Consider the following 12,126-nt stretch of genomic DNA (forward strand, 5'->3'; position numbering starts at 1 on the left):
GATAGGTGTTAGTAAGAATGGTATAAGAAGAAGGTCCTGCAATGTTAATGCTCAGGTGATTTGTTGACCCATAAATTTTATGGGTAAATAAATCACCTGAGCATGTCATTAACATTGCAGGACCTTCTTATACCATTCTTACTAACACCTATCATGTTGCCATGGCAACTGTTGTCAATTTAGAAATAATCAATAAAATCCAAACCACTGGCCCAATTGACATGCAACTAGGCATGTGAAGGTTTTTGGTTCAACAAATCACCAAGTGTATAATACCCAATGATCTTGAGCTGCTTATAACCGGGAGAAAATAGGTTAAAAAAAAAATTTTTTTACATTAAAATAATATTTTATTGATGCCTTACCTTAATATTTTTACTCGGAAAACTAATTTGCTGAGGTTGATAACCAAATTTGCGTTTGAATCGGTGAATATTTGTTTGCTTTTGAAGAATCAGGCTTTATGATAAAACCTTCACATGCCAAGTTGCATGTCAATTGGGCCAGCGGTTTGGATTTTATTGATTATTTCTAAATTGACAACAGTTGCCATGGCAACATGATAGGTGTTAGTAAGAATGGTATAAGAAGAAGATCCTGCAATGTTATTGACATGCTCAGGTGATTTATTGACCCATAAAACCTTCACATGCCAAGTTGTATGTCAATTGGGCCAGCGGTTTGGATTTTATTGATTATTTCTAATTATGACAATATGATAGGTGTTAGTAAGAATGGTATAAGAAGAAGGTCCTGCAATGTTAATGACATACTCAGGTGATTTGTTGATCCATAAAATCTTCACATGCCAAGTTGTATGTCAATTGGGCCAGCAGTTTGGATTTTATTGATTATTTCTAAATTAACAACAGTTCCCATGTCAACATGATAGGTGTTAGTAAGAATGGTACAAGAAGAAGGTCCTGCAATGTTAATGACATGCTCAGATGATTTGTTAACCCATGAAACCTTCACATGCCAAGTTGCATGTCAATTGGGCTAGCGGTTTGGATTTTATAGATTTCTAAATTGACAACAGTTGCCATGGCAACATGATTGCTGTTAGTAAGAATGGTATAAGAAGAAGGTTCTGCAATGTTAATGACATGCTCAGGTAATTTGTTGACCCATAAAACCTTCACATGCCAAATTGCATGTCAATTGGGCCAGCAGTTTGGATTTTATAGATCATTTCTAAATTGACAACAGTTGCCATGGCAACATGATAGGTGTTAGTAAGAATGGTATAAAAAGAAGGTCCTGCAATGCTAATGACATGCTCAGGTGATTTGTTAACCCATAAAACCTTCACATGCCAAGTTGCATGTCAATTGGGCCAGCAGTTTGGATTTTATAGATTATTTCTTAATTGACAACAGTTGCCATGGCAACATGATAGCTGTTAGTAAGAATGGTATAAGAAGAAGGCTCTGCAAGGTGATTTGTTAACCCATAAAACCTTCACATGCCAAGTTGCATGTCAATTGGTCCAGCGGTTTGGATTTTATTGATTATTTCTTAATTAACAACAGTTGCCACATATATATGTGGCAACATGATAGCTGTTAGTAAGAATGGTATAAGAAGAAGGCTCTGCAAGGTGATTTGTTAACCCATAAAACCTTCACATGCCAAGTTGCATGTCAATTGGTCCAGCGGTTTGGATTTTATTGATTATTTCTTAATTGACAACAGTTGCCATGGCAACATGATAGGTGTTAGTAAGAATGGTATAAGAAGAAGGTCCTGCAATGCTGTTGACATGCTCAGGTGATTTATTGGCCCATAAAACCTTCACATGCCAAGTTGCATGTAAATTGGGCCAATGGTTTGGATTTTATTGATGATAATCTGAAAATTGACAACTTCCTGGTTGCCATAAAAAGGCAAATATGGTATGATGGAGATGTCTCACATTGTTTTTGACATGCTCATGTGATTTGTTGATCATTAAAACCCAAGTATTCCAAATTTTATTAAAATTGGACCAGTGGTTTAGAGTTGATGCATATTTCTTTACCGAAATCTTTACAAATTACCACCCTAAATTCTAACATTTTGTTATGGTAAAGTCTAGCCAAAAATGCGGGCTAAAAAAATAATTTAAAAAATCATATCTCCCTTATTTTTCAAGCTATTTAAAAAAATTAAAAAGCATTTTGTTTCTAATAAAGTTGTCTTTCATATGCAACAATAATTTAAGGGTTATTTTTTTTTTTAATTTTGTGCCCGTACCTACTCATTTTGGTCAATTTATAGTTTCACCCAACCATAGAATTTGATATGTGGCTTATGTGTTTCTGGTGAGAAATGTTGTGATATGAATGATGGCGTACAACCACTCCTCGTTTAACGACGACAATTGGGACCAGCGTCGCCGTCGTTAACCGAATTGGTCACTAAGCGAAAGAGTATACATATACGTACATGTATTGTGTGTACAATGTCCAGCAATACACGAATCTTTATATTCGTGTATTTTCCCTCTTTCATACACTACATTAAAGCTTTATTTGCTGTTTTCATAGAGCCGGATGACATTTAATTTGCAGGTAATGATTTATTAAACACAGGTTAGGTTTGTTTAGTTTAGGTTAGACGAATTTATCATCCTTTCATTTCTTCGACGTCGGCATCTATCATAACAAACATGGCGTACCATTCGTCCGACACGAATTCGTTACTTACGAAATCTGTTTTAAGCACCTTTTTTTTCCGCTCACAAAATTGCATATTACGTTGATACATTATAATTTACAAAATTAATAATTAATTTTCTATTGCTATATTGCGCCCAGGGTCGAAACTAAAAATTTACCAATACTGGTATATACTGTACCCCAGGTAGTTTTTGCAGCTTGCAGGATGGTAATGAAGACCTAAGCTTCAGAACACTTTACATCACAGCTAATATCCACCATACTAGTTCATTTATAACATCATACAAATTAGCCTCAGCCAACTTATCGTACACGACGTCGAAACTTCGGGAGATTTACGTTAAACGAATATTGGTCTGTCATAAAGCCCGTCGTTACTCCACGTTGTCGTTAACCAAGTAAGTCGTTAAACGAGGAGTGGTTGTACATAATTTCCGTCGCAAATGCGTACTTTTGAAGTAATTAAGTATTGAAGTTATGCACTTATGGGTACATCTCCTGAACGATGTGAGGGCGCGTGTGGGAAATCGTGGTTTTTGGGTGGGGAAGACTAATAAATGGAGTAATGCACGTTGCAAAACTGGTATAAAATGAAGAAGACTAAAGAAACACATAAAAAACAAAAATATTCCATTTCGGTGGGTACCACGTGCGGCACCATGTTTGTTTACTAACGATTGTAAGTATTTGTGACTATAACCGCTAGATTTAGGGAAGCCGTTCGCACAAGAGTTGGTAACCGTAAACTAAATTAACCTAATCTAACAGAGGTAACGTTAGTTTATGGTTAGGAAGTCTTGTGCAGCTGGAGTGGACTTTGCTAAATGTAGCTGATCTAGCGAGACATTTTTCGAATCGTTGGGATTAACAAACATGGCTACTGCTCGCGTTAGGCGGGACTCCAGCCCTAAAATGTGATTTTTATGTTTGTTTTTTAAGTGTTTTTGTTCATTTTATACCTGTTTTGCAACGTGCATTAATCCATTTATTAGTCTTCCCCACCCAAAAACCCCGATTTCCCACACGTGCCCTCACATCGTTTGGGAGTTGTACGCATAAGTGCATAACTTCAATACTTAATTACTTCAAAAGTACGCATTTGTGATGGAAATGATGTACACCATCGTTTCTATCGCAACATTTCTCACCAGAAACACATAAACCACATATCAAATTCTATGGTTGGGCGAAACTATAAATTGACCCTAATTTTTTATATAAAATTGTGCATTTGAGCAAAAACCATCCTTGGTTGGTTTTGGTCAGTAATTAGTGAGACCCCACGGCCCAACTTCACGGGAAGCTGCATCAAACTCCATCATTGATCAGCTTCAATACCTGAAGTACGAGCAGAGGTGTGGAAGCGGTGGGTCCCCAGACTGGCCGTGGTGAGGTCATCTAGAACTTCAACAAGGTAATTGTTGCATTCGATTAACCCCTTCGTTACCAATCCGTCAACCTTACGTAAACAAACATTTCCCCGCCGAACCGACTGCCCACCCACTTCTCCGCATCGTGCGTGGGGTAGTCTTCAACTTCTTCTCACACCCACCCTGTTCAACTATCTATTTTTATGTTTTCTATTAGAGAAACCCCACAAGATGTCATCTGAGTAAAAAAAGAATAAGTAAACTACTTTTTTCTTTGATTTTACGTATGTTGCACTAAACCATTCATCCTCGGATAACTATAAAATATATTAGCCTGAAAATCACAGAATACACAGAAAAATTATATATTTATTTACCTTGCAAATGAAGATGATATCATGCAAAAATTGGATGGTCCTTTGTGGCCAAAAGCATGGACAACTCGTAGCACACTCCCAGGTAAGGTCAAGTCAAACGCAACACATGCTCACACAAAGTACAGCACTAGTGTCACAGTTTTATATATAGGTGCAGTGCTGTGTATGTGCATTGTGTGAAGTGTATGTATTGAGCAAGCATATAAGAACTAAATAAATGAAGAAACACGTGTAATAAAAGGGATGGTAAAGAAAACTTTTAAAAACATAAGAAAAAATAGGGAATGGGATTATGTTTACTCCTCCTTAAAAGTGGCAGTTTGCTGACAAGATTGACGAGATAAACACCATATGAGGACGGAGCCTTTATTTGTACTTGAAAAAGCTGTAATAAGCGAAACGTCGTACAAATAAAGGCTCCGTCCTCATATGGTGTTTATCTCGTCATTATGTTTACTGCTGGCTGTGATACTTCTGGTAATGTTCAGGAGAACATAATCCAGGTAAATCCTTGCAGGCAGGGCAGTATTTTCTTGTCCATTCGTTCTTGCCCTCAGTGGTACAAATCCTGCACCATCTACGTGGCCTTCGTGTGTTTGCTGTACTTGGTATAGTCATTAGTCCATGAACCACTGGTGTGGCTGCAGCTCCTGATGTACTGGGTTGTGCACCTGCTGGTGGTGGTGGGGGTTGTGCACTTGCTGCTGGCATTGGGACTCCTGTTCTTCTGGGTTTTTCTTGGGGCACTGTTGTTCTTCCTGTACCACACACAAGCTGGCATACCCCAGACTGTACTCTTGCAACATCTCGTGAACAACAAGCTTTATGAATTCACTGAACCTAGTGCTACGTTTATGCAAGTTTTGATATATTACTCTAGCATCGAGTACCATTCTAGACATCATATGTACACCAATCTTCTTGAACCATGCGTAAGATTTCCTGGTTGGATCATATGGTTCCAACAGCTGATCAACTATATCAATTGCACCCATCTGGTTATTGTAATGATTAATAGGCTTCTGCAGCATCTCCCTCCCCCCACCTTTGACATGACGTGATTGTTCTTTGTACCCTGCTGTATACTTGGTTGTGATAACGTGGACCAATCTTCTGTCACAAAATTTGACGATCAGCACATCCTCTTTTCGTCCAAATACAGACTGCTTTTTCTGAAGATTCTGGCGTGAGATAATATCAGGCACACCTCTGTTTGTCCGAATGGTCCCAGTAGTCAGTGTCTTCTTGTTCAACAAATATTCAGCCAGATGAAGGGAAGAGTACCAGTTGTCTAAGACAACATGCCTTCCCTGATTCAGAAGTGAGTGCATTAGATGTACAGGCACATGCTCAGACTTGCTGAGGATAGCAAGCTGTGGGTCTTGTCTCATCTCCTCATACATTGCAGGTGTATATAAGAAAAAAATTCCAGGTGTAGCCTCTTGCATTACTAGCACTAGGACACAATGCAAAGAGTTTCATACCAAAGCGCTTATGCTTTGTTTTTATGAACTGTCTGAAGTGTAATCTGCCTTTGAACAAAATCAGTGAATCATCCACTGCAAAATTTTCACCTGCAGAAAAATGTTCCATGCACTTAGCACGTAACAACTCCAAATAAGTACGAATTCTTGTCATAGGCATCCTGGGGACAGCATCATCAGGGTGTGAAAACCTCACAAATCTAATAATCTGAGAGAATCTATTACGACTCATAACAGCTCTGAAAACAGGTGGCCCCTGGCACAGTGATGATGTACTCCAATAGTCAGATATCTTGGGTAAATGTGCTAGTCCCATGAGTAGCTGCAATGAAATGTACACATACATCTTTTCCCCAGTGACATTACACCACTTTTTACCCATAAATTTCTTAGAACTAATGTGGGGATTGTCTCGAAAAAATTATGCAACACGTGTGTTGGTCCAGAGACACAGAGCAGCAATCACATCCTTCCCCATGAATAACTGAAAACAGTCTAGAGCACTCATAGCACTGGCTTCATGATGTAGAATAATACTAGGATGTATATCAGGAAAATCAATGTTACATGTAGGTAGAGGGTTAGGTCTGGTGTCAGAGAATGGGTCTGAAAGAAGTGTGAAATCTGTTTGTTTGCCGGCAGCTGTGGGGGGTGAGCCAGGAGGGCTACCTGACAGGCCACTATTTGCAGACAACGTCTCAATACTCTCGTTGTCACAACTAGCATCACTCTCTACATCACTGATAGCTTCTGGATCAAACAAAGTATCGTCACCTTCCATTGAGTCATCAGAGCCCTCAAATTCACTCATTGTCCCACCATCATATTCATCTTCACTGTCATATATAGGTATATCCATAATTACAAAGTAAATCCGCGTGTGCTACCACAAAAAAAATATAGGCAACACTGAACAGGAACTACAGAATGTGCGGTCTCACTAAATGCCGACCTAAACCACACAATGACAGTTTTTGCTCAAATGCATAATTTATATATATATAATAGCATATAGTTGCATTATTTGACCTATTTTCTTTAAAATGTGTGATTTCCATGTAAAATGGTCAAAGAGAAGTTACGGTTTTATCCTCTGCAAAATTACCAACCGGCAACCAACGCCGACCAAACCCAAACAATGACGGCTTTTGCTCAAATGTATAATTTAAAATAAAAATTAGCATATGGTTGCATTATTTGACCCATTTTCTTTAAAATGTGTGATTTCCATGTAAAATCATCAGAGAAGTTATGTTTTTAGCCTCTGCAAAATTACCAACCGCCGACCAACGTCGACCAAAACCACACAATGACGGTTATTGCCCAAATGCATAATTTATAAAAAAAAATAGCATATGGTTGCATTATTTGACCTATTTTCTTTAAAATGTGTGACTTCCATGTAAAATCATCAAAGAGAATACGTTTTTGTCATTTGAGCAAAAGCCGTCATTGTTTGGGTTTGGTCGGTGTTGGTTGCCGGTTGGTAATTTTGCAGAGGATAGAATCGTAACTTCTCTTTGATGATTTTACATGGAAATCACACATTTTAAAGAAAATAGGTCAAATAATGCAACCATATGCTATTTTTTATATATAAATTATGCATTTGATCAAAAACCATCATTGTGTGGTTTTGGTCGGCTTTGGTCGGCGTTTAGTGAGACCCTATGGAGGGCCCTGGTCCAACCCACACTAAACTACTGCAGTCAATTGTGGTCGCCCCATAAAAAAGGGGAAATCCAGCGACTAGAAGCAGTTCAAAGAAGCTTCACCCGTCAGATACAGGGGATGAGGGAACTGAATTACTGGGACCGCCTCAAGGAACTCAATCTATTCTCCCAACAAAGAAGGAGAGACCGGTACAGAGCCATCTACCTGTGGAAGATCCTAGAAAAGCATACACCAGACCCCACAAACTCTTCTACACTGCACTCACTATACAACAAACGAACAGGGCGAAAGTGCAAAAGAAGAACCCTTCCAACCAAAGCCCCAGAGCGAATCAAGACTTTACTTGCTGCCAGCCTGGGGCACGAAGGGCCGAGGATCTTCAATGCACTCCCTAAACAAATAAGAGACATAACAGGCTGCACGGTGGACACATTTAAGGCTGGACTGGACAGATACTTATCGTCCTTACCTGATGAACCACCGGTACCAGGCTATACAGTCAACTGTCGGGCAGCCTCAAACTCCATCCCGGATCAAGTGGACCTACTAGCTAGGGACGCCAGAACCGGATTCAGCGGCGGATCACCGTGACTGTGAGGGATCAACCTCAGAACAACACCAAGTAAACCAAGTAAGCAAGTAAACCCCAGAATGTGCATTGCGGCACTCGACAAGCATGTGTTGCCATACGTAGGTCAGAAAATATGTATAAAAATAAATATAATACTATGATTGGTCTTTAGAAATTACGTCACAGCACTGATAGTAACTCATTGGTCAAAGTTTGTAACGTTTCAAACCGTCCTACGAATGGCTGGAGCTTATGTTTGTAAACACAAACACTTGGCCTTGCCACCACGTGGGTAGAAATAACCCAGAAACCGAGGCCTAAGAGCCCTCAATACACACAGCTTATAACTGTGACACGTGCGTGTCACGGGGAGCACGCTCGGTTATTGGCGGGTGCACTCAGCCGTGACACGCAGGTGTCACAAAACACATATCCGGTACTCAAGGGGTTAAACTTACCTTGTGACTTAATGACAACAAAATGAGTAGCTGCGCAGTTGTCCTTTCCTTCAACATCTTACTTTCTTCGAGATGTTTATGAGTCCCGGTACATATAGAAATTATATATTGTTGTCAATCCTCTTCTAGAATTTCATCTAGGAGCAACTGTACACACTTCTAACTCTTACTTTGCTGTAGCACAAACAATTGTTTATTTTGGCTCCGGTGTATAGATATTACAAGAAACAATCTATCAGTTTAAAGACTTGGATTAAGTTTTCAGCTGTTTCTCTCAGCTCTCTGAACTTATGTAAAGGTTCGAACTCTATTATTGATATAAGTTATTTCTGTTACTTATACTGACTATAGATATCATGTTGGCTTCAAGCAGCATTCAAATCATACAAAAATACTGAAATAATAAAATGTTGACAGAAGGAGCAGATTATATATGAGAAGTGCAAACCTTATTAAAATATGGGCTTAATTTGTATAGTAAAATAATGTTTTCATAATTTCTCTTACCTAATATTAGGTAATTATTATACAAGTAGAGAAAGTTGAGGTCCAATTTTTTCAGTCTTATTTTTTCTTATTACCTTAATCTAAACGCGATCCCTAGTTATATGTAACGATAAAGTGTTTTTGAGAGAAGGCATACCATAATATTCAATAAGAATCGAACGCTAATATATCTGTAGTGTTGTCGAGTTGGAGGGATGTAATTGGTACTGATTCGTAAAAACTAAAATAAGAACTTGGGGATTTTGGAAACAATGGCAGTTTCGAGGGAAGCAAGGCTTCAGGGTTATTATACTGAACTGAAAAAGCTTGTAGACAATGCAAACTATCCCAAAGTTATCAGAGCTGCAAACAGGAGTAAGTACTTAATATTCTGACTAATGAAACTAACATCGAAACTATGGTGAAACTAGTTATGAATTAATATGGAAGCTTTATTTTTTTTTCAGTGTGTGGAAGAGGGTATGTGTTTATATGAAATTAATGGAATGGAGACACATGCTTCCTGTGTATTTGTGACGAGTACCTGCAAGTAGTGTTTTAACAACATTGTTACATTTAGAATCTTTAACAGTTTTCCAAAGGGAATGTTGGTGTGTAGATTTCCTATTTTTTTCTTTCTTTGGTAAATTTTTAGAACTGCACACCTACGTGATATAGGAATAAAAAATTAAGGTATTGTACACACCTATGTGATATAGCATCAGAAAATTAAATATTAATTTTGTAGATTGAAGTACATGAACATAGTATCCAATTTTCTTGGCAGAAATAAATAACAAAAAACCTTGCCACAAACATATCTACTAATGATAGCTAGGTCAACATGAAAATGGAATTCCTGATATTTGAGCTTAAGTAGTTCTCATGGGATGCAAAAAGTCGCTATGAGTATAATCATAATGCAATTTGAATTATCCATCTAGCTGTCCTAGTTCTCGAGATATTGCATTTTGAATGGAATTAAATCGGGCCTATTTTCTCCCCGGAAATTGGACCGAAACGTGCGGTCTGACTGATCGCCGATCGAACGTAAACAATGACGGTTTTTACTGACAGGCACAATTTTATATAAAAATTTAGCATATGGTTGCATTATTTGACCTATTTTCTTTAAGATGTGTGATTTCCATGTAACTTGATCATAGATAGGTAGGTCAAACACCACCAGAGGCGCCACCGTCGATGACGAGCACAATAGCGCGTCATTTTATGCGCACGCCGTTCAAACGGCCAAATTTACATACCGCGGGAAATTTAATTAATAAAAATGTTGTGCGAGTGTATTTACTACGATCGTAATAAATTTCAAACATTCACATCATCAGTTACATGTCGGTCAATAAAAACATTAGATAAACATGGCGGCCTGCATTCAGCAGTAGATCAAAAATTGGTATATGTTTCAACGTAAAAAATGAGCTAACAAATTTATCGTGTGGGCAACTGACCATAATGAACCAAAACTACTAGTATCGTGGATTATTCTAATACCAAAATAAAGTCAGTATGTTACGGTAGAGCTGAGAAATTAGTTGTTTAAATTAGTTTTTTTTCTATCGAGTCGGATTATCTTATAACAACATCAACATCCATCCCGCCATCTTATCTATCACTGGTGATATGGACCAAACTTCACTCTATTAAGTTTCTTACTATTATGTTATTAGTGTAATAGACATATAGTTGAATTATTTTAAATATTTCCTTTAAAATGTGATTTTCATGTAATTTGATCGAAGAGAAGTTACGTTTTCATCCTCCGTAATATTACGGATCACAGCTACGATTCGTCCTGCCCGCTATCTATGATCACTGGTGGTATGGATCAAACTACACTATTAAGTTTGTTACTATTGGGTTATTAGCATAATACCTTGCATATAATTGAATTATTCAAATTATTTTCTTTAAAATGTGTGATTTTCATGTAATTTTACGGTATTCGTAGCTGTGGTGGGTAATTTTGCAGAGGATAAAAACGTAATTATATGATCAAATTACATGGAAATCACACATCTTATAGAAAATAGGTCAAATTATGCAACTATATACTAATTTTTTTTATATAAAATTGTGCCTGTCAGTAAAAAACCGTCATTGTTTACGTTTGATCGGCGATCAGTCAGACCGCACGTTTCGGCCCGATTTCCTCGGACAAAATAGGCCCGATTTAATTCCATTCAAAATGCAATATCTCGAGAACTAGGACAGCTAGATGGATAAATCAAATTGCATTATACTCATAGCGACTTTTTCCATCCCATGAGAACTACTTCAGCTCAAATATCAGGAATTCCATTTTCATATTGACCTAGCTATCTTAGAATTACATTTTTATCCTCTGCAAAATTACCCACCACAGCTACGAATACCGTCAAATTACATGAAAATCACAAATTTTTAAGTACTTTTTTTGAATAATTCAACTATATGCAAGCTATTATACTAGTAACACAATAGTAACAAACTTAATAGTGCAGTTTGATCCATACCACCAGTGATCATAGCGGGCAGGACGAATCGTAGCTGCGGTCCGTAATATTACGGAGGATAAAAACGTAATTTCTCTTTGATCAAATTACATGAAAATCACACATTTTAAAGAAAATAGTTCAAATAATTCAACTATAAGTATATTACACTAATAACATAATAGTAAGAAACTTAATAGAGTGAAGTTTGATCCATACCACCAGTGATAGATAAGATGTCGGGATGGATGTTGATGTTGTTATCCGATAATCCGACCCGATAGAAAAAAAAACTAATTAAAACCACCGATTTCTCAGCTCTACCGTAACATGCTGCCTTTATTTTGGTATTAGAATAATCCGCGATACTAGTAGTTTTTCTTTATTATGGTCAGTTGCCACAATCCTAAATTTGTTAGCTCATTTTTTACGTTGAAACATATACCAATTTTCGATTTACTGCTGAATGCAGGCCGCCATGTTTATCTTATGTTTTTATGTACCGACATGTAACTGATGATGTGAATGTTTGAAATTTACTACGATCGTAGTAA

At 37.6% G+C, this 12,126-nt stretch overlaps 2 protein-coding genes across 2 annotated transcripts in view; one reads left to right on the forward strand and one right to left on the reverse strand.

The window, feature by feature from the left end:
- LOC143040220 (uncharacterized) overlaps positions 1-8,810 on the reverse strand; it is a 44,157-nt gene extending 35,347 nt beyond the window's left edge. The window contains exon 1 of the mRNA XM_076210916.1: positions 8,595-8,810. Coding sequence (XP_076067031.1) covers positions 8,595-8,651 — 57 coding nt within the window. The 5' untranslated portion in view covers positions 8,652-8,810. The remainder of the gene's footprint in view (positions 1-8,594) is intronic.
- Positions 8,811-9,259: 449 nt separating this feature from the next.
- Positions 9,260-12,126, forward strand: part of Srp72 (signal recognition particle 72) — a 111,876-nt gene continuing 109,009 nt past the window's right edge. Inside the window, exon 1 of the mRNA XM_076210917.1 lies at positions 9,260-9,455. Coding sequence (XP_076067032.1) covers positions 9,353-9,455 — 103 coding nt within the window. The 5' untranslated portion in view covers positions 9,260-9,352. The remainder of the gene's footprint in view (positions 9,456-12,126) is intronic.

Source organism: Oratosquilla oratoria, chromosome 28 (assembly GCF_046742065.1).
Source record: "Oratosquilla oratoria isolate Oo_2021 chromosome 28, ASM4674206v1, whole genome shotgun sequence".
In the NCBI taxonomy this organism is placed as follows: domain Eukaryota; kingdom Metazoa; phylum Arthropoda; class Malacostraca; order Stomatopoda; family Squillidae; genus Oratosquilla; species Oratosquilla oratoria.